Source organism: Camelina sativa, chromosome 4, assembly GCF_000633955.1.
Source record: "Camelina sativa cultivar DH55 chromosome 4, Cs, whole genome shotgun sequence".
In the NCBI taxonomy this organism is placed as follows: Eukaryota; Viridiplantae; Streptophyta; class Magnoliopsida; order Brassicales; family Brassicaceae; genus Camelina; species Camelina sativa.
The window spans coordinates 20,508,588-20,535,192 of NC_025688.1; the positions used below are offsets into that span (position 1 = coordinate 20,508,588).

General features: G+C 34.8%; 8 protein-coding genes and 1 long non-coding RNA gene across 13 annotated transcripts in view; 5 read left to right on the top strand and 4 right to left on the bottom strand.

The window, feature by feature from the left end:
- LOC104781453 overlaps positions 1-1,416 on the top strand; it is a 1,908-nt gene extending 492 nt beyond the window's left edge. The window contains exons 2-5 of one of the 4 annotated variants that reach the window (XM_010506129.2): positions 36-465; positions 568-629; positions 738-804; positions 891-1,416. In XM_010506129.2, coding sequence (XP_010504431.1) covers positions 36-465; positions 568-629; positions 738-804; positions 891-949 — 618 coding nt within the window. In that variant the 3' untranslated portion in view covers positions 950-1,416. Of the gene's footprint in view, positions 1-35; positions 466-567; positions 805-890 lie in introns of all 4 variants that reach the window. The other 3 variants (XM_019244806.1, XM_010506127.2, XM_010506128.2) reach the window with 3 other exon arrangements.
- Positions 4,845-7,747, top strand: LOC104781455 (UDP-glycosyltransferase 76F1-like). The gene is made up of 2 exons (XM_010506130.2): positions 4,845-5,575; positions 6,729-7,747. Exons 1-2 carry the CDS (start codon positions 5,059-5,061, stop codon positions 7,628-7,630), a joined length of 1,419 nt encoding a protein of 472 aa, XP_010504432.1. The 5' UTR covers positions 4,845-5,058; the 3' UTR covers positions 7,631-7,747.
- On the top strand, positions 7,872-10,689 carry LOC104781456 (UDP-glycosyltransferase 76F1-like). 2 transcript variants are annotated; one of them, XM_019244807.1, is made up of 3 exons: positions 7,872-8,420; positions 8,755-9,009; positions 9,680-10,689. In XM_019244807.1, exons 1-3 carry the CDS (start codon positions 8,159-8,161, stop codon positions 10,564-10,566), a joined length of 1,404 nt encoding a protein of 467 aa, XP_019100352.1. In that variant the 5' UTR covers positions 7,872-8,158; the 3' UTR covers positions 10,567-10,689. The 2 variants fall into 2 exon arrangements, with proteins under 2 accessions (XP_019100352.1, XP_010504433.1); XM_010506131.2 differs by having other exon boundaries at positions 7,873-8,393.
- LOC109132584 (ATP-dependent DNA helicase PIF1-like) lies at positions 12,247-13,673 on the bottom strand. Its single transcript, XM_019244315.1, has 3 exons — positions 13,189-13,673; positions 12,499-13,095; positions 12,247-12,393 (listed from the first exon to the last, which is right to left on the bottom strand). Exons 1-2 carry the CDS (start codon positions 13,490-13,492, stop codon positions 12,518-12,520), a joined length of 882 nt encoding a protein of 293 aa, XP_019099860.1. The 5' UTR covers positions 13,493-13,673; the 3' UTR covers positions 12,247-12,393; positions 12,499-12,517.
- Positions 13,746-14,678, bottom strand: LOC104784092 (replication factor A protein 1-like). Its single transcript, XM_019244179.1, has 4 exons — positions 14,402-14,678; positions 14,006-14,276; positions 13,822-13,918; positions 13,746-13,767 (listed from the first exon to the last, which is right to left on the bottom strand). Exons 1-4 carry the CDS (start codon positions 14,537-14,539, stop codon positions 13,746-13,748), a joined length of 528 nt encoding a protein of 175 aa, XP_019099724.1. The 5' UTR covers positions 14,540-14,678.
- Positions 16,185-16,657, bottom strand: LOC104781458. The gene is made up of 2 exons (XR_766909.1): positions 16,565-16,657; positions 16,185-16,451 (listed from the first exon to the last, which is right to left on the bottom strand). It is a non-coding gene; the product is annotated as an uncharacterized LOC104781458 (long non-coding RNA).
- On the top strand, positions 16,478-18,522 carry LOC104781457 (UDP-glycosyltransferase 76F1-like). Its single transcript, XM_010506132.1, has 2 exons — positions 16,478-17,011; positions 17,467-18,522. The coding sequence occupies exons 1-2, from the start codon at positions 16,522-16,524 to the stop codon at positions 18,366-18,368; spliced, it is 1,392 nt and encodes a 463-aa protein (XP_010504434.1). The 5' UTR covers positions 16,478-16,521; the 3' UTR covers positions 18,369-18,522.
- LOC104781459 lies at positions 22,466-24,320 on the top strand. Its single transcript, XM_010506133.2, has 2 exons — positions 22,466-23,022; positions 23,127-24,320. Exons 1-2 carry the CDS (start codon positions 22,717-22,719, stop codon positions 24,135-24,137), a joined length of 1,317 nt encoding a protein of 438 aa, XP_010504435.1. The 5' UTR covers positions 22,466-22,716; the 3' UTR covers positions 24,138-24,320.
- Positions 24,561-26,599, bottom strand: LOC104781460 (myb-related protein B-like). Its single transcript, XM_010506134.1, has 2 exons — positions 26,249-26,599; positions 24,561-25,750 (listed from the first exon to the last, which is right to left on the bottom strand). The coding sequence occupies exons 1-2, from the start codon at positions 26,565-26,567 to the stop codon at positions 24,840-24,842; spliced, it is 1,230 nt and encodes a 409-aa protein (XP_010504436.1). The 5' UTR covers positions 26,568-26,599; the 3' UTR covers positions 24,561-24,839.

Below are 26,605 nucleotides of genomic sequence, written 5' to 3' on the forward strand. Positions count from 1 at the left end.
TTTTTTTTTTTTTTTTTTTTGCTCTGTTTCTTCAGTTGAAACCCCAAGTGATTGAGTCAAAACAGAGTGGACTCGGAAGTCCCAATGGTCCGTTTTCTCAAGTCCCTTCGCCGCCGACATCTCCGTTTCGTGAAGAAGACTCTCTGAAAGTGTTATCTGCTGCCGCTGGAGAAGTAGCCAAGATTCAAAAGGCTAATTTTGATGCTAAACCCTCAAGCCGCCCAAACCCAAACCCTAACCCTAATTCCCAAATCCCCTTTCCTCAAAACGCGGCGTTTGTTAACTACTACTGGCCATGGCAGCCGTATTATCATCTTGGAATAGTCCCAAATGCTTGGCTTGCGTCTCCTTCTCCCGTTGGAAGTGTCTTTACTGCTCCAACCGCCGTCAAACCGCCGTCTACTGGTACCGGCGTTTTCCTTCCCCGGGTATACTCAAACCCTTCCGAACCCCGGAAGAAATCAGGTAATTTTGAACTCAATTTTACATCTTTGGGTTTCTTAAATTTTAAAACTTTCGTTCAATTTTGATACCTCTAGAAGCTAAAATTGAAAACTTGATTATCAGGAGGTGGATGTGTTAAGGTTCCCGCAAAGGTTGTTAACCAACCAAAACCTAAAACTGAAGAGGTATCTGGTCGGTGTAAATCAAATTCGAAAGCTTTTCTCTCTACAGGAGGTGGATGTGTTAAGGTTCCGGCAAAGGCTGTTAACCAACAAAAACCTAAAACTGAAGAGGTCTCTGGTCGGTGTAAACCAAATTCGAAAGCTTGTCTCTCTACAGGACGGGGCAAAAACAATCACGGTACTGACTCAAACCATCCCCAGCTTAAACTTTATAATAACAATAAGACATTGTGATTTGAACCTATTCGTTTGTTTGTTTTGCAGTAGCTGCTCGTGGATGTTTGAAGCAAGAAAGATCTCTTCCAAAAGAATGGAAGTACTGAGTTTGAATTAGGTTCTGTAGGATTCAGGACTTTTGAAAGAGAGAAAACAGAAATGGTTCGTGTAGTTAATGTGGGGTTGGGTATAGGTTGATGGTTACTGGTTATAGTAAAAGAATAATTATGTGGGGGGTTTAAGTTGGATTCGGATTTTGTTAGTTATTGCTTTATTTATGTTTTAAGTAAGGAGTTAATAAACAATTTTTTTTGGTCTTGGGAGGGTTTTTCATCTGCTCTTCCTTAGAATAAGGTTCAGTGCAACAACATGGAGGATTTGTTGAGAGTACTTTAGGGGTGTTCTTTTCAATTTTGGAATCTATGATGGGGTTGCGATATTATCTGTATTTTTATTTTATTTTTGTCTTAGTTCGTTTGATTAAAAGAAGCAAAAAGTTGTAGTCAATCATACTTGTAATGGAGAAGATTGTATCTCAAGTCCGTATCAATAATATATTTTGATTTTTGTGGCATTTGTGTTTTTTTCTTACATTTAACAATCTTAAAGTCTGATAAAATAAAAGTAAAGATGATTCTTTGTGAAATTGTCATGATGGAAAAGGATGTTCAAATGAAATATTGCAGTCTAATTCCCAGAGAAAAATTTGGCATTGTAAGGTGGAAATTGGCCAAAGGAAAAGAAGGTTATGCTTAGACGTGAAGCAGCAGACAAAGAAAATAACACATTGTAATATAATATTTGTGTTAGAGCGCACGCACATATGAAGATATTTGTGAAGGAAGTTATGATCTTGAGCCTATGTGGTCTACCTCCTAGTGAGAAGCACAAACCATTAGTGCTTCTTCACTGTTTTTTTTAATAAAAAATTTGGTATGATTAGGAATGTTATCTAAGTTTGTAGGTCCCGTTTAAGGTCATTGAACTTTTGGTTTCAAGCTGCGTGCTTGCTCTTTTTGGATTTTCCCGGTTGAGAAAGCAAAAGAAACAAAATAAGTGAGAGAAGAAGGTAAGGTCAGCCACAAGTATGAAAGACAAAAGAGTAAAGATGTTTGGATTGGGGAATGTAAATTCTCACACCTTTCGAGTTTGACTGAGTCAAATTTTAATATAATAGTATTAAGTATTATACCATGTTAACACTTAAACAATCCATAGTTCTTATATCAAAATGTCGGCATCTTAGGAGTCTGATACTCTTGAAATGTTGATGTTCTTATGAAATTTTCTTTGTAAAGAGGTTTCTTCCCAGACTCCAGTTTAACGTCATGTTTTCATCGGAATAAATGCGAATGATGGTTCAAATTATTCATGTTTATAAGAAGCATGTACTGTATATGGATTGGATATATATTTGAGGATATAATAGTACTAGTTGGGAGCTTCTTTTTCCTCAAGGTTATTAATTGCAATTAAGGTTCTCGCCCACGACAAATTTTTAATACCGTAACGTATCTAAGACGATGACGGTGTGCGTGTAGCAAAAGCCTCAATCAATTTCCGCTATTTGATGATTACCGTTTCTCCGCAATCATTAATCAAATGATTTTTTTTCCATTTTGCGTATTTGTGTTAGAACGCACGCACATATGACGATATTCCTCTCTCTTTTGTATAGTTTGATGTTTAGTATATTTTATAGCGTATTAAGGCAAAAAAAATATAATTAATTCATTATTTACTTTTTCTTTCAATTGGATAAAATTGTACGTTTTCTTTTCTCTTATCTCTCTTATTTCTTTTACTTTTTCACTTTTTACTCAAAGAAATAATTAAAAAAAAATATATATATATATATTAAAAATTTGAAAACATCTCTTATCTCTCTTACTTTTTCACTTTTTACTCAAAGAAATAATTAAAAATATATATATATATATTAAAAATTTGAAAACATCAATTTTTAACAACAAAAAAATTCTCTAAAACATCAAACTATCAGGACAGAAGGAGTATTTGTAAAGGAAATTATGATCTTGAGCCTATGGTCTACCTCCTACTCCTAGTTTACCTTGAAGACAAGCACAAACTATTATAGTATGAATGGTTGCAACAGTTGGGGCGGACAAATTCATCTGCGGATTAGATCACTTTTTATTTACCATTTATTATGCGTAGTCCGCAGTGATGTGGTTTACAAAAAACAGAAACAAAATTGCAGCGGTCTAACTGCAGACTGTTTTTCCTTACAAATAGAATTGAACCGCAGCGGTTCATTGTCCACACTTAAAACTAAGTAGTCTAGTTCGCAGATAGATTTGTCCACCCTGACCGCAATTACTATTCAGACCCTTAATGTTATCTTCACTTAGTGGTATGATTAGGAATGCTATCTAAGTTTGCAGGTCAGGTTTAGATACTGAACTTTTGGTTTCAAATTTCAAGATGCTTGATTGCTCTTTTTGGATTTTCGGTAGAAAAAAAAACAAAAAAAAATTAGTGAGAAGAAAGAAGGTAAGGTCAGCCACATGTATATGAAAGACAAAGGAGTAGGATGTTTGGATTTGGGAGATGTAAATTCTCACACCTTTCGAGTTTGACTGAGTCAATTTTTAATATAATACTATAGTATCATACTAACAATACTAACAAAGTAACAAAGAGTATTTCTTGAAATGTTGATGTTCTGATGACATTTTGTTTATAAAGAGGTTTCTTTCCAGTTTAACGTCATGCTAATGATGTTTCAAATTGTTATTGTTTATACGTAAATAGATATAATATGCTACTTTTGGGTCCCCTTTAATACCAAAGGGATGTATATATATCAACTGCCACTGAAGCATCAACAACATCTTCGGTTGAGGAAGTGTTGTAACAAACTAAACAATAACACACTTGTGAAAAAGTGACCCACAAACATGAATTGATTAAAGTCATGAAAGAGATCATTTATCAAATATCATTTTTTATAGCGACGATTACTCACAAAGAAACAAAAATTACTTATTCAAAAATCTATGATCCAAGAAAACATTAACATTTTAATAATAATTTAAAGAGGTGTTATGAATGTCAAAAAGGACCCTTAGATATAATATTTTGTTATAGAGTCTTAAACAGACTTCAATTTCTTACATTTCTCTAAACATTCCTACTAATATTTGGATCATATTCTAATCATAATATAATCCATTATGTGAATTCTAGCTACATAAAGTAGTTGGGGATGTGGAAACTGATCTTTTCCCGGCTAAGTGGGCCGACCAGTATATTAACTTTCCTCTGCCTAAACGGGTCCAACTCATCAAACGAGGCTAGTTCTTGATGAAAAGGAATCTATAGATAAGTTAGGGTGACACTTGGTTCCACTTTGGAAGTATATACAGACCCAATCCACCAAAAGATTTTGGTTTACAGAGTAAGTCCACGAGTTGTCTTCGATGATAAAACGAGTCCGGAACGTATGCGAAACACACGATTTTGCTTCTTTTGTTTTTTGGCTCCTTATAGTTTCGGGTAATTTTTTTTGAAAAGAAGCGGAAAAACACACCACATTTATTTTGCTATATATGACATGACATTTTGGATTAGTTGGAGATACAAATATTGTTCTTAATCGTCAATATAACATATTAGCATGCATTTTTAAAAAATATTACCATGATGGTACGGTGACTCCGCTACCATTCTTTGGCTTTCAATAGCATTACTTTGTCTAGTTACATTATGTTTTATTCCGTTTTTGAGATAGTTTACATGTCTAGTATATATTATTAATATATATATATATACCGCCATGTGATGTTGTTTAGGAAAACGTGACATTAGCGCGCGGTCGTGCCTAAGGACTGGTGAAGTGTGTTTCTTATTCAAAAAGGACAGTCACTAGCTAGCATTAATCTAATCAGAAAGGAGCGTTAGGAAACTTTATTTAACATTTGTTTTGTATATTAATTACTCTCCAATAGTGAATTGAAAACTGTAAGACAAGGCCAAGAAACTGAAAATGTGGTGCAGTGAACACTCTCACTCTCTCAAGCCATATGCACTGCCAGTCAGCTAGCATTTTGTTGTCTACTCATATGCAGCTAGGACAGCTGTCGACTTAGGATTATGAGTGTCATTAATATATAATAAGACGAGCTTATGTAATCGTCATCTTCTCCAATTTCTATTGCTCTAAAATAACTCTTTGTTTCTCTTCTCAGCAACTATGGAAAACCCACAAACACCAATAATGGAAGAGAGAAAAGGGAGGAGAATAATCATGTTCCCTCTACCGTTTCCGGGACACTTTAACCCGATGATAGAGCTTGCTGGAATATTCCACCACCGTGGCTTCTCCGTAACGATCCTCCACACTTCCTACAACTTCCCCGATCCTTCTCGCCACTCACACTTCACTTTTCGAAACGTCCCTCACAACAAAGAAGGAGAAGAAGACCCTCTCTCTCAGTCAGAAACTTCGGGTATGGACCTCATCGCCCTCATTCGTCAATTGAAACAAAGTTACGCCGAGCCGTTTCGTCAGTCTCTGGCGGCGGAGGTAAGAGGAGGAGGAGATACGGTGTGTTGTTTGGTTTCCGACGCTATATGGGGGAGGAACACGGCCGTTGTAGCGGAAGAGATAGGAGTTCGTAGAGTGGTGTTGAGAACAGGTGGTGCGGCGTCGTTCTGTGCTTTTGCCGCTTTCCCTCTCCTTCGAGATAAGGGTTACCTCCCCATACAAGGTTTAATATACACCTATCTTTTTTTTGTTAAAAAGTTTGAATACAAATACAGTAGAATTAATATTTTTTAAATTAATACTCGCTATAAATTAATAAATTTTTCTGATTCTGAATTGGGCCGGTATAAAAAATGATACATTTCGATAAAATAATAAGATAATAATTTTTTTGGAAATCCTATGTAAAAATATGATCTCATCAATATCTTAAATTAATAATCATATAAACTGATATATATATATATATATATATATATATCTAAGAAAATCTAGTGAAATATGATTTTATTGTTGTTTGTCTATTCTTGAATTTGCATTCTTGTTGGAGCTCATCTCTAATTTTTTCATTGTTGTATTTTCAAATCGCATCCATAAATTATGAAGAGTCATAGATGCGATAATTGCTTCTTTAGTAATTGGTTTTAAAGGTACTACAATATCTTCTGCGACTTCATCATTACCATAAAAGATAGTAGTAACAATTTTTTTTAAACTCTAAAGTTCTAACATTTCTTATTTTTACCTAGATAATCTATTAAACAATTGACATTCATCATATTACGATAACCAAAATTATAAATTAAGAAAATTCTTTAAAAATGTGAATGATAATAAAAGTATCTTATTTTGTAGTAGAAAATTTTCATTATGAAAATGAGAAAATTTCTTCATAAATTAATAAAATTTTAATTTGTCGATAAATTAAAACCTCTATAAATTAATAAAATCTCATGATCCCGACTTTATTAATTTATAGAGGTTTTATTGTACACTTACATTTCAATATTATTCCAGTTATGTTATGTTTTTCACAGATTTCAGAATATGTTAATTTACTCATTGGAAAATACGGTATTTTCTAGAAAAATGTTTAATTTGGGAATATTTTGATACAAATAAAACAAAATAACTGTGGATAGTTGATACTAAACGGTAAATTGTTAAAGTTAATTTGAGGCTGGTAATGTTTTTTTTTACTACACTACTCGTCACTTGTTTATAAAATTGTTAAGTACGTTAATCGATGATGGGGTTACATATTATATATTGGATTCTAAAGTTTGGTATCAGTTTAGGATTCCCACTAAAGCAAAAAAAAATCATAAGAGTTTGTTAGAGAAAACAAAAGATTTACTAAAGATTAACTTCTCCAGATTCTAGATTAGATGAGCCAGTGACAGAGCTTCCACCTTTGAAAGTGAAGGATCTTCCGATAATAGAAACGAAAGAGCCTGGGGACCTTTACCGGGTAGTTAACGACATGGTGGAAGGAGCCAAATTATCTTCAGGAGTCATATGGAACACATTTGAAGATCTTGAAAGATTCCATTTCATGGATTGTAACAGCAAGTTACAAGTTCCGTTTTTCCCTATCGGACCATTTCACAAACATAGGGACGACCTTCCATTTAATACAAAGAACATGGAAGACTGTAAAACAACCGAATGGCTCAACAAGAAAGACCCACAGTCTGTGGTGTATGCGAGTTTTGGAAGCCTCGCAGCTATAGAAGAAAAGGAGTTTCTTGAGATTGCTTGGGGTCTAAGAAACAGCGAACGACCGTTTTTGTGGATAGTTAGGCCGGGGTCTGTCCGAGGTAGCGAGTGGCTCGAATCATTGCCTTGTGGGTTTATCGAAAACTTTGGAGATAAGGGAAAAATTGTGAAATGGACGAATCAGTTAGAAGTATTGGCGCATCCTTCGGTTGGAGCGTTTTGGACGCACTGTGGATGGAACTCGACACTTGAGAGCATATCTGAAGGTGTTCCAATGATATGTACGCCGTGTTTCTCGGACCAGCATGTGAACGCGAGGTACATTGTTGATGTATGGCGAGTCGGACTGGTGTTAGAGAGAAGTAAGATGGAAAGGAAGGAGATTGAGAAGGTGATAAGAAGTGTAATGATGGAGAATGGAGATGGAATGAAAGAGAGGTGTTTGGAGTTGAAAGAGAAAGCTAACGTTTGCTTAAGCGAAGAGGGGTCTTCTTCCAAGTATCTAGACAAACTTGTAAGTCATGTCCTGTCTTTTGGTTCTTATGCTTTTGCAAGTTAGAACAAGTACGAGGGAGCAATGTATTTTAAGCACTATTCACAACCTTCGCATATTTGTTTCTTAAAATTATAATGTTCGTGAGTTATTATGATTTATATTCAGTTAATTTTATGATTACACTAGAATTTGTACCTACGCATGAGCACAAGTTTAATTAAAATTCATATGCTCCTAATTAATAGATAAGCCAGCGGCCCCATCATTATTTTTTAAATAATCACCAACATAAATGTTATTTAGTTTTTAAAATTCATCATCATATATGCTCTCAATGTGTCCTATGCCAAATCAACCGTTGATGAAAGAAAAAAGAAAAAGGATAATAAAAAAAAAAAGGTTAAACAACTGTCCTAGCTAACTGCATGTGAGAAGAAAAATATGAGAGTTTAGGACGACGCTCGTTGATAGACAGTGACTTGAGAGAGCCTCTGTTTTGGCCAAAAGTGTTCAACAACAGATCCAATATTTACCCTTGAAATCTCCCAAACCCTATATTTTGTTTTCTTAAAGATAATAAGAAAAAAAGTGATGGAAGAGAGAAAAGGGAGGAGGATAATCATGTTCCCTCTACCATTTACGGGACACTTCAACCCGATGATCGAGCTTGCTGGAATATTCCACCACCGTGGCTTCTCCATCACAATCATCCACACTTCTTTCAACTTACCTGATCTTTCTCGATACCCACACTTCACTTTTCGAACCATCACTTACAAAAACGAAGAAGAAGAAGACCCTATCTCTCGATCAGAGACCTCTTCGGGTAAGGACCTCGTCGTCCTCATTGGCAGTGTCGTGCCAAGGTCAATAGAGGCCTAAGGCAAAAAAAAAATGTAGCTTCTCACATTCTATTTTTGAGAGAAATTTTATTTTATTTTTAGTATAAAAAAGGATATATTGTTCATTTTCAAAATAAATTCCTAAAAAGCAAGATTTAGTAGCTAATGCAAAGGAAAAATAAACAAAATTTCCATAAATGTAAACTATATGAGTCTTGTTTCCAAACAAAGTCCTATAACATTATATATAAATGAATGTTCAGCCTAATTTAGGAAAATCTGTGGCCTATTATTGATGTAATTTTTTTGTGGCCTAAAGAAAATGCCTTTTTTTATATGCCTAAGACACGACTCTGCTCATTGGTCTCCTTAAACAATGCTACGCCGAGCCGTTTCGTCAGTCCCTTGCAGCGGAAGTATGCGGAGGAGGAGAGACGGTGTGTTGTTTGGTCTCCGACGCTCTATGGGGGAGGAGCACGGAGGTTGTAGCGCAAGAGCTAGGAGTTCGTAGACTGGTGTTGAGGACAGGTGCTGCGGTATCGTTTTGTGTTTATACAGCTTTCCCACTCCTTATCGATAAGGGTTATCTCCATATACAAGGTTAATATACTACATACTACAATTATCGTTTTTTTTTTTTTCTTCTTTTATTGTTAAGATTTTCCCCTTAAATCAAGTTACAGCAACGTTCGACTAATATACACTTATCTTTCAATATTTTCATACTTTAATTATTTATCAATTGATTTCCTTTTTTTCGTCTATCATTTTTCCCAGACACACATATCGGATTTTAGTAAACTGTTATCTTAGAGTCTATAAACACAATCGGAATAGCTGGTTCGAATTGATTGTAAACTACGTACACATACAAAAATGACTAGATATAAAACAAGATTGAGTATGGACCATTTTTTGTTTTAATAGTATGGACCATTTTTTGTTTTAATAGTGTATGGACCATATTGTTAGCCATTTTACTAAACAGTAAATCATCAAGTCAACTGAGGTTTGCTTTCCTTTTTTTATTACAGCACTTGCCACTTCTTAATAAAATAACTAGGTGTAAATAAATGATTGGTAATATGGGATTTATGTTATTGGATTATGTGTTTGACACAAAAAAAAAAAAGTTATTGGATTATGTAATCCAAAATTTTGGTCTGGAAGGATTAGTTTCTCTTTTTGTTTAGGCATAGAGAAAATTATAAACATTTTTTTTTTGCAATATCAATTAAAGATCTTAGCCCACCACTATTTTTTTCTCCAGATTCTAGATTAGATGAGCCAGTGACAGAGCTTCCACCTTTGAAAGTGAAGGATCTCCCGGTAACAGTAACGAAAGAACCGGAGGACCTATACCGAATACTTAACGACATGCTGGAAGGAGCCAAGTCATCATCAGGAGTCATATGGAACACATTTGAAGATCTTGAAAGAGTCTCACTCTTCGATTTTAACAGCAAGTTACAAGTTCCCTTCTTCCCAGTCGGACCGTTTCACAAACATAGTGACGATCTTCCACCAAAAACAAAGAACAAGGACGACGATGAAATAACTGATTGGCTCAACAAGCAAGAACCGCAGTCTGTGGTCTATGTAAGTTTTGGAAGCCTTGCAGCTATCGATGAGAAAGAGTTTCTCGAGATTGCGTTGGGTCTTAAAAATAGCAAACGACCATTTTTGTGGGTGGTTAGGCAATGTATGGTCCGAGGGACCGAGTGGCTTGAGTCATTGCCTTATGGGTTTTTGGACAATATTGGTCAAACGGGAAAAATTGTGAAATGGGTGAATCAACTAGAGGTATTAGTGCATCCTGCGGTTGGAGCATTTTGGACGCACTGTGGATGGAACTCAACACTAGAGAGCATATGTGAAGGTGTTCCAATGATTTGTACGCCGTGTTTCTCGGATCAGCATCTGAACGCCAGGTACATCGCTGATGTATGGCGAGTAGGGATGGTGTTAGAGAGAAGTAAGATGGAAAGGAAGGAGATTGAGAAGGTAATAACAAGTGTAATGATGGAGAAGGGAGATGGATTGAGAGAGAGGTGTTTGAAGTTGAAAGAGAGAGCTAATTTTTGCTTAAGCAAAAATGGGTCTTCTTCCAAGTATCTAGACAAACTTGTGAGTCATGTCCTGTCTTTTGATTCTTAAATATGCTTTTGCAAGTTAGAAAAACTACAAAAGGCCAATGTATACTAAGCACTCTTCAAACCTTTTGGATGATGTTCTATTTCTTATAATAATAATGTTGGCTGTTTGGGTTTACAATCATAACAGTTGTACGTGTCTAAATGGGTCAATAATCCAGCCCAGTCAATAAATCATACAATCGATTCAATGAAAATTTTGACCCTAATAACAGGTTGATAGTTATATGATGTTAATTGGTGAGTCAAATAATTGCATTATCAACCAATCTATTACAGCTACTGTATGGTCATACTACAAGGCGGCGATTGCATAGAAGACATGTAGGTTGTATGTTCATAGTTATATTAATCCCTTAAGCTATATATTTTTATTCGCAAAAATATAAAAAATAAATCATTCTGTATATAATCAATTATAAATCATAGAGAAGCGTTTCATATTTCGGTCGTCTAAAAATTAACTAGGTACAGGACCGTGCAACCCCTATTAAAAATTTATTTCATATAATTTGATATTATAATTTTATTTATTTAGTTTATACTTCCTCATTCTATTTTTTTAATAGATCAGTATTATCTTCTACATTTGTAGTGTTATATACATGTATAAAGAGATGGATTCGGTAAAAGGTTGATAACAATATAATAAAAATATTATAATTTAAATGTTTTACTATAGAAGTTTTTTAATATTGACACTGTATAATACGATAACTCAAGTAACTGTGTAATAATTAAAGCATACATATGTTATTGATTAAGACAATTATGTGTACGTTTGTAAGCTATTTTCTATTGGGCTTATAATGTCTGTATGAGGCCCAATAGTCAGACACCATCCGAACCTATTACACGGTATTTTTTACTCTAAACAGCATTTGGATAAGAATAAAAGGAAACAAAAAAGCTGGCGGTTTGTTTTTTTTTTCTTCTTTCTGGGAATATATAACTTTCCGGTAATATAAGTTTTTTTTTCATCTCAAGTTTTTTTCTTCTTTCTGGGAAGAGTGAGCTTCACCCATAGCATTTATTCGATGGTCTTGTTGAAATTCTTACCTGATTGAAGTGTGTTATGTTCGATTCTTCATAGCAAACAACGGTTCTCCCTCTTTTGTTTTATTCTATATTACTACTTTTCGTTTTATCTGTTTGATGACATATAAAAACTTTCCGATTTGTACCTCTTTTTCTTTTATTTTAATACAGATTGCTCCTAAGTTAAAGACATGTATATCACATCGAAATTAATGGCATGAAACAAAAGAGGTATAAAGAGGTTGACATTGTTTTAGTAAACATACAATATATATCCAATCTATTTTACAGAGTTAATAAAAACATTTGCCAGTTTTTAGTTTGAGGAATAATATTATGTATCTTCCATTTGTATGATCTAAACACCAACTATAGATTAAACTTTAACAGTTAAAAAGGTTGTAGAATCATATTACTGATCTTTTCATACATTTTGTTTTGTTTCGATAGGTTGGCATTCCAATTTGCCATCATAGGCGTAGCTCTTGAGGATGGTTCAATGTTTCTGCTGTCATTATGGTTAGTATCGAATCACCCATAATTTTTCTGGTAACAGTTCATTAGTGACTCTAAAATTGTTATGATATAGAATTGTGATGTGTTTTATTTTCTGATTTCTTGTTTGTTTTCTAAATAACTAAGATTTATAAAATAACATTTCGGAAACACATGAGTTATTATTCCTTTATGTTATCAAAACCACAAAATAAACTTATTAAAAACAAACTCCTGATGATAGTTATCTGTAGCATCCCTTGTCTTCTTTGGTTAGGCGTGAATGACAAATCTTTTCCTAATTCATTGTGAAATAAAAACATATTAGTACTTAAGTGAATCTGTCTGTTGAGAATGCTGTTCATTGTTAATAAAATTAAGAGTTAAAGTCCATAAATGTTACCTCAACGTCTACAGATTGCCTAGTGTAGATTCTGGAAAACTTCTTTAAACACAACATTCATAGTCTCTTTATGTGGTTTTCCTTCTTTGTCTGTGATAAAGATCTTCAGACCTTTTTTAGAAGTAACTCTTGAGACATTTACATAGAACTGACCATGTGAAAACACAGGTCTAGGCAAATACAGACCAACTGTTGAAAGCGTTTGACCTTGACTTTTGTTGATTGTCATTGCAAACGCAACAGTCAAAGGAAATTGCCTGCGTCTCATCTTGAAAGGAAGTTTAGTATCGGAGGGTGTAATAAGCATACGTGGAATAAATACCTTATCACCAACCCTTGTTCCTGTGATTATTGTTGCTTCGACTATGTGATTAGCGAGTTGAGTTATCTGCAACCTTGTACCATTACACAATCCACCAGAAGGATCTATATTTCTTAGTAACATGACTGGAGCACCTACCTTCAATCTTAGACTATGGTTTGGTAAACCGGAGGCTTTTATACTGTTCAAGAATTCAGGAGAGAAGATAGAATCATCTTTTGAATTCACATCAGATGGACATATGCTGTCAGAGCTTAGATATATCCTTTCTTCACCTACTTACACAAAAAAAAAACAATCCTCAACATATGAGCATCTAGATAGCAATTCATTGTTCTTAGACTACATTAAAACAATCTTTTATATACCTTCAAGCCGATTTAGCATATGTTGGTTGACCTGATCCACATCATCATTTGTAGGACACAAGATTGCCCTTTCCTGAAAGAAATCTGCTTTCTTAGGATCTGCAATCGATTTGCCATACACTTCTGAAACAATAACTTCAATAGGATCGTTGCACTCTGTCAATAGGAGATCTTCTGGAATCTCGATTAAAGCTTCTCCATCATTTGGTTCATTAATCATCCCGTCCCCAATATCTAATATCCATTTTGAAAAATCTGCAATCTCCTGAGCATGTTCCGGATTACTCTCTCTTAATAACCTCATATTCTTAGTCAACTGCAAAACTTTGCAACTATCCCAAATATAAGAGGAATTAAGAGAAGCCAAGACAATATCAGCACGACTTCCTTTTGGAATGACAGGTAGGATCTGTCTGAAATCACCTCCAAATACTATCGAGCTATATTTGTTTTGTAGATGGTTTTTGGAAAGCAACAGATCGTTTCGCTTGTAAATTTTTATATCACTTGTAAATTTCTATATCACTTGTAAATTTCTATATCACTTTTGTTGATTATCACTTGGTTGGTAAGTAATTTCTATATCACTTGTAAATTTTTTCCAAATAGATGTTTTGCAATAATGATATATACCTTTCATCCCTCAATTCGACAGTGATTTTCTTAGTGTCTTTCCCATTGACAGGCACATCTTCAAGTTGAGTTACATTGACCAGTTGGCCGACGACGTCTACAATGGAAATGAATATATCAGGTTTATAAACTATGAACTCTTTTTGCTTTATGGGTTCTAATATTAGATATAGAAATTACTTACCAACCAAGTAGTTTTCATCCAAATTACCATCATGAATATCACCAAATTTGACTGGAGAGAATCCATTGAGTTCATCCGGTAAAGGGATGCCCCAAATCCTAACACGCGTGTTAGGGATGAAGGCAATCCGATAAGGATGAGTTGTTGTCCGATACATGCCCGCTGAATGAAAGAGAGAAAAGTTGATGATGATTCTCGACATTCCTTCCTCAAGTTGGTCCCTAAACGTTCCAATGAGAGCATTTTTGATGGTAGCTTGGATTTTGTCGCCCTGAAATTTTTTGAATAACAAAAAAAAAATTACTAATTAAAAATCCCCTATATATTAAAAAGTAGTAGCATAGACGAAAATATGAAAACATGCGTTGGTTGATATTAGAGTGAAAATAAACTAACCTTAGCATCTATCAAAATCATTTTGATTGTTTCACCGGTGGTAGCTGAGTATTGTTTCCACAGTTGAATGATCTTCACCTTGATCTTCCACATGTTTTTGAAAGGTTTCAAGTCCGAAACATTGCTGAAAGAAGACATGATTAAATAAAAAGTAGAGTGTTTGAAATGATTGAATGTGATTTGTGGTGAACTGGTGGAAATGATGATGATAGGAAGATCATATATATAGGAGTAGTAAGTCCAATGAGGATATTGATAATCTCCGAAGTATTATAAAAAAAATTATCCAAAAATAGCGAACAGTTTTGGAATTAAAAAATCTTCATATATCGTATTTATTTTTAATAAATATTTATTTTAAATATATATATATATATATATATATATATATATATATAAATAAGAAAAATCTGAAATGCATTTGTATACTCGTTATTTACAAAATCATCAAAATAAATATATTTCTGTTTTATACTATATTTGTATGCATTTCATTCTCATATAAGATCTGTTGGTGTGAATTTGAAGTGTTACCGAATATTTAGCCGTAGTCCGTAGAACAAAACATATTTATCCAAATGTAATTATTATATATAGACTTTAAATCATTGGTGTTAGGATAATATGTATAGTTTTTGATATGAGGCTAAAATGTGATGAATGGAAGAGGTGTGCTTTTAATTAATTTTATTCGAATAAGATACACATGATAATGAAATATGAAAATAAGATGCACGTGCTTATTCTTATTTTTTTAATACATATGAAATCCTTTACTCTAGAAGAGTATTAGTTTTGTAGTCGTCATGGCTTAGTTTGATTCTCTTATGTAAATACTGAAACAAAATCTTTATCTTATGCATCTGGTTATTTGGTACTTGTAGCACAACAGCTTCCTCTTGTTCAAATTAAAGAAAGATTTTTTTAGTTAGGAGTTGTATGTATAAAGAAATGACACTGTGGACTTGTGTAGTATAAAAATAAATCTTACCGAGATGAGGTTCCCAATTGGAACGAAATCCTCTTCTACTTTTTTCTTCCACCGCTTTTCCTCCACATTATAAACATACTTAGTAGGAGTCTTATCATAAACTACTTGTGTAGGTGAATTGTATTGGCTATTACATCGAAACCATGATGATGACGGAATGACGAAACCATCTTCTATTATCGAATGTTTTTTTTCCTCTGGTGAATGTTAAGAAGAATCCCCTTTATATAGGTGAGGGGATATGTTGTGCGGCTGGTGGCTCTTCGGGTAGGGTTTTTTTAATTGGGTTTTTTTTTTAATTTGTTAAAATACAATGGGACATAATTGTAAATAATTAGATGTTTTGAGGGTTAAATAATTTGATGTGCTCTGAGCAATGATTTGATGTGCTCTGAGCTCTCTAATGCTTATACATCAGCTTTTGCCTCCAAAATGTTTCCCTTTTAATATATAGGGGATAACGATTTGCAAAGCATAACCGACATTAAAACCACACAACTTTAGGAACAAGGAAAATCATCATCAAGTTATCTTGTAATCGACTGCCATAGTGTTAGGGAGAAAGTACGATCTAGAATGACCAAATAAATAATAAGTGTGTGATATATGATAGTGAAGTATATGGTTATGAGAGAGTTGAATAAATGGAGGGTTGTAAAATAAAATAGAGAATTAAATAAATGGAGGGTTGTAAAATAAAGCATAAAAATATCTTAAGGAATATTCTATGGATGTTGATATGCAAAATTTTGTTTAGTTTTATAGTTACAGTTAACTCTTCTAAATGGATAAAATATCTAACTCGATCGATGAATCATAATAGGTTGGTTGAATATTCTAAAACTCATGAGTTGAAGGATCCAATAATAAAAGTTGATAATATACGTAATATGATGATGAATCTAATAAGGGACACAGATAACATTTATTTTATTTTATTTTTAACTTTTGAAAATAATTGGTGGGTCAAATGTGTCATCCCATAGGTCAATCCATTACTATAACCATGCTGCTACCAGGCCTCGACTACTTTGCGTATAGTTTAAAACCACTCAGAACCTACAACAAAACAAATAAACCCTCAAATCTCTAATTACAAAAAAAATAAGAAAAAGGTTACGAAGAAAAAATGGAAGAAGGAAAAGGTAGGAAAATAATAATGTTCCCTTTACCGTTTGTAGGACACTTCAACCCAATGATCCAACTCGCCAGAATATTCCACCATCGTGGCTTCTCCGTCACGATCCTCCACACTTCCTTCAACTTCCCCGATCCTTCTCACTACCCACTCTTCACTTTTCGAACCATCCCTCACAACAACGCAGGAGGAGAGGACCCTATGACTCAACCAGATGCTTCCAGTATGGACCTCGTCGCCTTCATTCGTCTGCTAAGACAAACTTACGCGGAGCCTTTTCGCCAGTCTCTGGCGGCGGAAGTAGGCAGGGGAGAGACAGTGTGTTGTTTGGTATACGATGCTGTTTGGGTGAGGAACACGGAGGTTGCAGCGGAAGAGTTAGGAATTCGTAGGATGGTGTTGATCACACAAGGAGTGGCGTCGTTTTGTGCCTTTGCTGCTCTACCTCTTCTTAGAGATAAGAATTATCTTCCTATTCAAGGTAGTACAAACGTGTTATTCTTTACATTTTTTTTTCTTCTAAATATACAAAATTATTTCAAATTTCGACTTTATTTATTTTAAGATTCTTTTTGTTTTTTGTGTGTATATTCAACTCCTTTATACTATTAATTAAGAGAAATAAATCCAACTTGCTCAGATTAAAGATAAAACATTTCTGCTTACATAAGCCATTGATATTTTTGTTATTTTTTCTTCTTTTACATATTATTTAACTCTACAAGTTGATATATTTTTTTAGTTACATATTCGTATTAACTATCTTTTAAGTTTTATACAGTTTAATAATTAGATATTCATATATATCTTAATGAGAACGTGTTATTCTATTAACCAACAATTTTAACAGATGATGCGGAAACATTTATTGGAGCATTGATTTATGATACAATTTTTTGTTTTGATAAAAGTGTGACACAATATTTTGTTTACTAGCTTCTAGATTAGATGAGCTAGTGACAGAGGTTCCACCTTTGAAAGTGAAGGATCTTCCGGTAATGGAAACGAATGAGCCGGAGGAATTCTATCTAGTAGCTACCGACATGGTGAAAGGAGCCAATTCTTCTTCAGGAGTCATATGTAACACATTCGAAGATCTTGAAAGACTCTCACTCATGGATATTAGCAGCAGGTCTCAAGTTCCCATATTCCCGATTGGACCGTTTCACAAACATAGGGACAGAGTCCTACCGATGATGAAGAACATAGAAGACCATGTAACAACCAATTGGCTCAATAAGCAAGAGCCACAGTCTGTGATCTATGTGAGTTTTGGAAGCCTTGCAGATATAGAGGAGAAGGAGTTTCTAGAGATTGCATGGGGTCTAAGAAACAGCGAACGGCCATTCTTGTGGGTGGTTAGACCTGGATTTGTCCGAGGGACCGAGTGGCTGGAGGCGTTACCTAGTGGGTTTGTGGAAAACATTGGCCAGAAGGGAAAATTTGTGAAATGGGTGAATCAATTAGAGGTATTGGCGCATTCTGCAGTTGGAGCGTTTTGGACGCATTGTGGATGGAACTCGACATTAGAGAGCATATGTGAAGGTGTGCCAATGATATGTACACCGTGTTTCACAGACCAGTTTGTGAACGCGAGGTACATTGTTGATGTATGGCGAATCGGGATTGAGTTAGAGAGAACGAAGATGGATAGGAAGGAGATTGAGAGGGTGTTACGAAGTATAATATTAAAGGAAGGAGATGGAATTAGAGAGATGTGTTCGGAGTTGAAAGAGAGAGCAAATGTTTGCTTACGTAAAGATGGGTCTTCTTCCAAGTATTTAGACAAACTTGTGAATTATGTTCTGTCTTTTGATTCTAATGCTTTGGCAAGTTAGAAAAGCTACGTAAGAGCAACGTTTTTAAACACTCTTCAAACCTTTGGATGTTGTGTTTTATAATTCTGATAAAGAGTAATATTGTTGGTTGTTACTTGTTAGGGTTCTATATTACTCTTCATACTTATGAGTTATAAAATAAAATATGGATAATGGACCATTACATTTAGGGAAGGGAAACATAGTCAAGAACTCAAGATAAACCGAAAACCAAAGTCGATGTGAATGTTAAAATCAATTTTATCCGGTTTATATTTTTTTTCTTTTCTAAACTGAATACCAATCCTTCAGCCGAAAACCGTAACTATGAAATTGAAATAGACCTCTAAGAAAAATAAAGCCATAATGGAAATTTAGTCTTCATTTTTGTCATATTTCGTGTACATTAATAGATTCATATATACATAATACATTATACATCGTAAGAGAGTAAGAGTAATAATGGCAAGTGTCGTTGTCGTTCTCGTATACCTACCTATGTGGCTATGTCCATGTGTATCAAGTTTTATTATCGTAACATAAGTGAAATTTAAAGAGAACGCGAAGTCTGTTTATACCGAGAAAATAAACTAATTTTAAACTGAACTGCAGTTTTAATAAAAGGAAAAATGCATATAGTTCTAAAAAAATTTGAAACTAACTGGAGTATTTTACTCCATAATGGAAACTTAAGATAATATGTGTTGTTGATGTAATATCTAATTTTCAGTACTAATTTGAATTTGTTATTGTTTTCTTACAGTATAAGTTTATTATATGAAGGCCGATTCGGCGCCGGACAAAAAACGTGAGAGAAAGACAAAAGCCACGGGCGAAAGAAAGCAACCTTTGTTTGTTATGGGCCTTATGGGCGATAATGTTCTAGGGGAACACATCAGTTCCTGCGCTCGTCTCAGCTCCATCCAACCATCCGCAATCAGCGAAACAATGGTCGGAACTTTTGGTTTTTTTTTATTCCTCTAATCAGTTATTATTTCTCTTATCTGAACTTTCAGAATTTGAGTGCTCAACTTTAATAGTGATTCACATTGATCTCGAATTTTAACTGTGCTTTATATTTATATACTTTCATGATAATGGTAGTAGCAAATTAGCATAACTTTTATTTGGTTGTTGAACATGTTAATCATATAATTTCTTTAACCGAAAAAGTGTAATCATACGTTTTTAATGATATAAACCCCACGATAAGACAGTCTAATTCCTTCTTTTTCTTTCTGGTCTGTGGACCTAAGCATTTTTTACTCGGCAAAAGGAAATATGTTCTAGAATATTTCGGTTATGAATCCAAATCTTATTTAGTTCGTAACTTCGTATTAAACCTAACTTAGTCAATATAAGGTGACTGATTATGACATCAACCTTTTTTACTGTAGATTATTAGTTCCTAAACTTTTATATTTTCCTATCACATTACCTAACTACTAATGATGTTCATAAGGTTTCTTGGTTATCTTTTTATCCACACCCCTCATTTCAAAGTGTTTGGTTGAGAAATAAGAAATAAGAACATACTCGAAGCTATTGATAACCAATGTGTGTGGGTTATGATGTTCATCATAATCTTTGTTGAAAACTGTCAACTAATTATTTTTTTTTAAAAGTCATTCACTATATCAAATACATCGTTGGGAAATTATTTTTTCAATTCAACTAATTTTTTATTGTTGTCTAGACAAGCATTGCGAATAAGAACCTAGTATGAACTAGTACACTAAGAGACTGCAAAGGAATATACAATATTTAACTAAAATATGATCAGTTTTGATACTTAATCTCTGTTTTATCCATAAAAACTATAATATCATGATCTCCAAGCTCAGACGCTAACTATTTGTGTATGTGTCTTGCGATATGTGTAAAATTTGTGGTATGTTTATTGATTGTGCAAGCTATTTAAAAGATAACCAAATGTTTTGAAAACGAATATATACCACAGTGTTGGGGAGAAAGTACAACAAAGCATACTCGAAGCTCTTGATGCATGTCAATTGGTTGATGTGATTACTAATAAATCTCCATTCCTTACTTAAATTGGTAGTTTAACTGGAAAAATAGTTCTTTCATTCTTTGTAATTGAGAATATAAGTTTAAACTAGAATTAGTAAATGAGAATACAAGTTTATACTAGAATTATATAGTTTAGTACGTTAACCGACATGACGAAGACGCATTCATTAAATTGTTTTAATATTTTCTGTTCTCCTCTCTTCTCTCTTATTTCTCCTAATCACCTAATCAGTGCTACGAGACGCATTCTTTTGCAGAATATAAACCACCTTCATGGAGCCATTGACCAAAAGTCTTCCCAAACAATAACTATTTAAACATATACTATTATAATGCAGTCACATATGGTTTTTTAGACATTGAACTATAGTAACAACCTTACCTGTAAGAATCTTTATAATATCAGGTCTAGATTTGGTTTCGTATTTTCCATATTTGTTCTGATATCATGAACTGATCTTTATTCTTCTACTTATGAGTTATGCATACAAATTGCATATCGGCAAAAAAAGATTCCCAACAGCGTGCATGTCATGATTGAATATTATTTATTCAACAATCATAATCATATAAATTTTAATAATGCGAGATACATTGCTCTTGTGGAGAAATCACAAATATTGTTAAGATCGTAATATATAGATTGAACTCACTTGATGAATGATGAAGGCAACTAACTCATAGACACACACACACATGCATTCATGTATAGAAAAATATTTGATTTCTTAATTTGTAACCGTAACGGCAAGCAAATCAAAATTTAAGGGAAATATATTAGTAGTCGGTCTGATGCTACGGCGTCAGCCACGTTTGGCCGACAATTCATTTCCCAAACAAAGTGTCGTCTTATCCACTTCTCGTCGTTTTTTTTTACAAATACGTTATTTTTACAAATACGTTTTTTCTTTGGTTGATTTGATTCACGAATACTAAATGATACTACTAAATTATAATATATATCTTTGACGACTTAGAAAGTCACGCCCCCCGTGTATCTCAATTAAATTATCACATCTCTTAGGGAATACAATTTGCAAGTTTATATACTTCGTGTCACGTTATCGCTATCACATAGGGAGTAACTTAAAGCAAGACTTTAACAATATAAAGACGTTAGTTTTCTTTTACATGCTCAAATATTCTGTTTATAAATGTTTAATATAACCGTTTAATAGAAAAATCTTAAAATGCAAACGTAAAACAGAAGTGAATGTTTTCGTAACTTCGTTCTTGAATGAAATACTAAATCAAGACTAGTTTACCTGTAAACATGCAGTGTATGCTAATTGTAAAGTTATCCATCGTTAAAACGTAGCTTTATTATTTTATACTAATTTTTTTGCTTATGTCATTTGCAAGACTAATTATAATTTAAATTAAACCGATATTCATTGAACCTTATGCAACATTAAATTAGAAAAACATTGCACTTAGAAGTCAAAAGATGAAACGGAAACAAAGAGACGCATGATCTTGTCAAATTAAGATTATAAAAAAGTAAAAGAAATATATTATGAGCCGGTTTAAGCTAAAGCAACTCAAAAGTGAATAAATATTTCACATTGACTTTTTTGTGGATTAATATAACCGCACCAACTAAAACAATATCGTTTTTTCTTTTTCTTCTTTTTCTTCTTAACATTGAGACAACAAAGAGAAGCATTGTTGATTTAATTTTCCCATCTGAAAAAAAAAAAGAAGGAAAACAACCATTGATTCTTTATTTTTTAAAAATACCTCACTTTTTAGTTTTTACGATTCAATCTGCGTTCAGAGCGGCGCCGTATATTGAATACGACTATTCAAATCAACTGCACCAATGGAGACAAAGTTCTCTTTTACCAATTAATAGCCTATTAGTATTTTTTTACGTTTATTTTTTATTCAAGAATACATTGTTAAGCTGAAAGGACAAAGCTCAAATGTATTTCTTCTTTCACGACAAAAGATAACATGTATTTCTCTTACTTTAGAGGAAATTATACATTATTTATATACTTTATTTAATACATTATACTAGTATTCAATAGTTATTCGATAGATCAAAGGGGAGACATGAAGCGTGCGAACACGACAATACACAAATAGTATCAAATCGGCTTCGGTCGGTTGGTCATCTCGTTTACTCTCTCTCTTTCTCTAATATATTTTCATATATATAAATCGCCAACCCATAGCTTATGTTATTCAGTCTCTCATAATACATATTGAACCCTTTTCATCTCCCCCAAAATATTATTGTAACCAAAGAAAAGAAAAAGTTTTGATTACACATCTTTTTCCGGTAATCACATCTTTGATCGATTAATTCAAAGTTTGCGAGAAGAGTGATAAAATGAGGACGCTTTGCCCTAATTTCGATAGAGAAGACGGTCTAGAGACGGTTTTGGAAGTTCCGATGCCGGAGGAGTTGTTCTGTTCTGAGAACAATAAGACCGGCGCTTGGCGTAGCGTCAAGTCTAGTTTGCTCCGGTCACCACCGGATAACAGTAGTAGCCTCGCCACACTTTTTGGCGGCCGTGACGCTCAGATTCAGATGCTTCTTGGAATCGTCGGAGCTCCGTCGATCCCTCTCCCTGTTTCTTCCGATCACGATGAGATTGATCATCCCATCTCCAAGCTCATCAAAAACCAATCTATTGTAAGTAAAAATATACTCGGTTAAATCGATTCAACTATAATCGCAGATTTACTTGAGGGACAAGTTTCTGATATTGCGTTTGCTCTGTTTTTGGGTATTAATAGGAATCAGCCATGGCGAAGTACATAGTAAAGCAATACACAGCAGCGGCTGGAGGAGAGATGTCGTTAGCCGCGGTGGAGAGCATGTACGCGATGGGAAAAGTGAAGATGGGAGTGACTAAGTTTTGTGCAGCGAAAACCCTAACCGGGAAGAGGAAGAAGAAGATGGTGAGGATAAGAAACGTTAACAACAACGGAAACGGGGGAGGAGAGATGGGAGGTTTCGTTTTATGGAAGAAAGGCATGAGTCAATGGAGTTTAGAGCTTGTGGTTTCGGGTTGTAAAGTTAGTGCCGGTTGTGATGGTAACGTGGCTTGGAGACAAAGCCCTTGGCTCGCGCATTCTCATGCCTCTAATGAACCTTCTGGACCTCTCAGAAGGTTTCTCCAAGGTCTTGATCCTAAAACCACAGCAAATTTGTTCGCTGGATCAGTCTGCGTAGGTGAAAAGGCCGTTAAAGACGAAGAATGCTTTGTGCTTAAGCTCGAAACGCAGCCTTCGGGACTTAAATCTAGAAGCAAGAGCGGTATGGAGACGGTTAAGCATACCGTATGGGGATGTTTTAGCCAAAGAACTGGACTTTTGGTTCAACTAGAGGATACTTATCTGGTACGGGTCAAGACAGGTCCAGAAGAGGAAGATGTGGTCTTCTGGGAAACAACGTCTGAGACATTGATCCAAGACTATAAGAGCGTTGATGGGATTCAGATCGCTCACAGAGGAAGAACACGTGTCTCATTGTTGAGGCTTGACGAGAGCTTAGAGAGCCATTCAAAGACTACAATGGAAGAGAGTTGGGAGATTGAAGAAGTTGGTTTTAATGTGAAGGGTTTGTCTTCAGATTTCTTCTTGCCTCCGGGTGACTTGCATACCAAGGAAGAAGAAGAAAGTGGGTTTAGTTTCGGAGATTATGGTAGTCCTATGATGCTTCCATTGAAGGTTAGTACAGCCTCTTGGAAACTCAAGTCCTCTAAAGTCACAGCTATTGAAGATTTTGGTGAATTTGAGGAATAAAAAGATGAAGACGTTTCAAAACATATTTTTAAAAATTGTAAATTGATCTTCATTTTTTCTTTTGTTTTTGTAATATATGAAAGATATGGAGAAAAGTGCTTGTAAATAACATTATAAAGAATATAACAAGCAAGCCTTTTTCCATTTCTCTCTTGTTTATGTAGTTCTACATTTGTCCTCTTATCCAGCCTCTTCTTGTGCTCTGTTTGAAAAAACAGAGTAACAGCAAAAAAAACAGAGTGACAACAACCCTAGAACCGCAAACCAAAGCCTCTAAGTCTAAGTCATGAGACTCCATGGGCCTAAGCCCAACTTCACACGCAATGAACCTAAACCGAATTTAACCGGTTGGCTATTTAAAGTTCCTCAACCAAGAACCATAATATCACACTAAGAAATTGAAAGAACACTTGAACGAAAACATATAAACGAAGCCACCAATATAACTTATCAGTTTTTCTAATCACAACCAGCGTTTGAAAGAAAATGATTTGGGATTCTTATTCTTATATATAAGAGATAAGGATTTGACTATGTTTAGTCTCCCCTTTCAACGGAATCCGAATCAAAATGTGAGAAACAACCTCGAATCATCATGAAGATATCATCATCTATATATGCATTAAAGTGCAAAGAATTGGGAAAAAAAAAGAAAAAAAGTGGGGCGAGGGATGATGATTATCAAGCCCTACATTTTGAGTTTCAGCTTCTTGCACAGAAGAAATCTTGTCTAGGCATCATTCCTGTAAACTTGATTCGAGGGTCATTATAGTTGCAATTATCAATCTTCAAACTCTGTTCTGCTTCTCTGACAACTGCATTGTCAAGACCACTCTTTATCCACGCAATGTTGTTCAAATCTGTTGCTATAGATATCAGTTCTTGGTTAAAAACTGCACAAGGCTCTTCGTAATCCACAAACTCCGGTCCCAACACCGAGTTACGTGAGTACTTGGTTTCAGCTGGATTGGTAGTAGAGCAACCGCGGCCACATTTTGAAGGGACATGAGGCTCATCGTAAAGAGTTTGTAGAAATTTACCAGCCAATGAATCGGGTTTAGCCGCTTGAATCAAGAGTCCCTCGCATGGAACTATGTTGTGGTCCCTGTATCCATTTCTTTGGCTGGTTGGGTTATAGACACTGAACGCACCAACACGAGCCACTGGTCGAAACACGTTACTACTCTCTATTGGAACGTTACTCTCTACTGGTGGTGGAGCTTGAACGTTACTCTCTACTGGTGGAGCTTGAACGTTATTCTCTACTGGTGGAGAAGCTTGTTCTTGATGAGGTTCATTGGCTGCATCTTCCATTACAACATCACTCACTTGTGGTGGCTTTGGTGGCGAATTGATATCTTCTTGAAGAAACTGTTGTTTTGAGGATGGATTAGACACTTCGTCGAGGTTCTCGTTCTTGACGTAAGCAGTGGTAACTGAATTAGCCATCCATTGACCATCATTGTTCCAAAGATCAGCGTATTTACGTCTAAGGGTTGAGTTCCAGTGGTTCTTGATGGCGTTATCTGTTCTCCCGGTTAACATTTTGGCAATCACCGCCCATTTGTTTCCGTGAATCGCGTGAGCTGATATTATCATACGATCTTCCTCATCTACAAGCAGAACAAACAAGAACAAATGAAAAAAAAAACAAGAATCAATCTCAAAAGCCAAACCCCAAAGAATCCAAAAGTACATAACAACAATAAAGTTCAATCTTAAGTTACATGCTCTGGATTCATGTAACAATGAAATTGGTTCTGAGAGAAACTATCTATCTCTGTGACAGAATACACTGTATCCAATGTCATCAACAGAGCAGGGAAAGATAAACTTCAAGATTTAGAACATTTTCAACGAATTGCATCAGAATATTCATATCAATACATCAAACATCTCACTTCACAAACTTCTAATACTTAAAGATCACAAAAATTTACCAAAACTAGGAAGATCGTATGAACACGAAAACAAACAAAACAAAACCACTCAAAAGGATTTGAATGAAGATCGAGAAATCACTCACGAACATATCAGAATCAAACAAAAAAACCCAAAAAGAAAGAATCAGACTTTTAGATGTAACGAAATCTAAAGGGGAGGTTGGTTACCAGAGAAAGGTTTACGCTTGAGAGAAGGATCAAGCTGATTACACCAACGCAAACGACAAGATTTACCAGAACGACCAGGGATACCACGAGCGATCAAACTCCAGTTCCTAGCACCTAACTTAGTCACAAGCTTAGTGAGCACAGCGTCTTCCTCCGTAGACCAAGGTCCTTTCACTTTACTCTTAACCCTTCCACCACCGCCGCCGCAACCACCGCTTGAATCTCCTGCAGCTAACTCAGCTAGCTCCGCCTCAATCGCCGCACTCATTCCTTCATCGGAATCTGTAAATGGTAAAGGTAATGGCTCCGATCGATCCATTTTTACACCAAAGTTTCGATTTTTTTTTTTTTTTTTTT

Bases quoted from the DNA above. Each gene is read 5' to 3' on its own strand.
- LOC104781456 (XM_019244807.1), top strand. From the start codon at position 8,159: ATGGAAGAGAGAAAAGGGAGGAGGATAATCATGTTCCCTCTACCATTT. The intron at 8,421-8,754 runs GTGTCGTGCCAA...TATATGCCTAAG, and splicing joins CCTCGTCGTCCTCATTGGCA to ACACGACTCTGCTCATTGGT. The intron at 9,010-9,679 runs GTTAATATACTA...TTTTTTCTCCAG, and splicing joins GGGTTATCTCCATATACAAG to ATTCTAGATTAGATGAGCCA.
- LOC104781455 (XM_010506130.2), top strand. From the start codon at position 5,059: ATGGAAAACCCACAAACACCAATAATGGAAGAGAGAAAAGGGAGGAGA. The intron at 5,576-6,728 runs GTTTAATATACA...TAACTTCTCCAG, and splicing joins GGGTTACCTCCCCATACAAG to ATTCTAGATTAGATGAGCCA.
- LOC104781457 (XM_010506132.1), top strand. From the start codon at position 16,522: ATGGAAGAAGGAAAAGGTAGGAAAATAATAATGTTCCCTTTACCGTTT. The intron at 17,012-17,466 runs GTAGTACAAACG...TTTGTTTACTAG, and splicing joins GAATTATCTTCCTATTCAAG to CTTCTAGATTAGATGAGCTA.
- LOC109132584 (XM_019244315.1), bottom strand. From the start codon at position 13,492: ATGAGGTTATTAAGAGAGAGTAATCCGGAACATGCTCAGGAGATTGCA. The intron at 13,096-13,188 runs GTATATAAAAGA...TTGTGTAAGTAG, and splicing joins TATGCTAAATCGGCTTGAAG to GTGAAGAAAGGATATATCTA.
- LOC104781460 (XM_010506134.1), bottom strand. From the start codon at position 26,567: ATGGATCGATCGGAGCCATTACCTTTACCATTTACAGATTCCGATGAA. The intron at 25,751-26,248 runs GTAACCAACCTC...TTCTGCTTGTAG, and splicing joins CAAGCGTAAACCTTTCTCTG to ATGAGGAAGATCGTATGATA.
- LOC104781459 (XM_010506133.2), top strand. From the start codon at position 22,717: ATGAGGACGCTTTGCCCTAATTTCGATAGAGAAGACGGTCTAGAGACG. The intron at 23,023-23,126 runs GTAAGTAAAAAT...GGGTATTAATAG, and splicing joins TCATCAAAAACCAATCTATT to GAATCAGCCATGGCGAAGTA.
- LOC104784092 (XM_019244179.1), bottom strand. From the start codon at position 14,539: ATGTCTTCTTTCAGCAATGTTTCGGACTTGAAACCTTTCAAAAACATG. The intron at 14,277-14,401 runs GTTAGTTTATTT...AAAAAATTTCAG, and splicing joins TGATTTTGATAGATGCTAAG to GGCGACAAAATCCAAGCTAC. The intron at 13,919-14,005 runs GTAAGTAATTTC...TTTCCATTGTAG, and splicing joins GGATGAAAACTACTTGGTTG to ACGTCGTCGGCCAACTGGTC.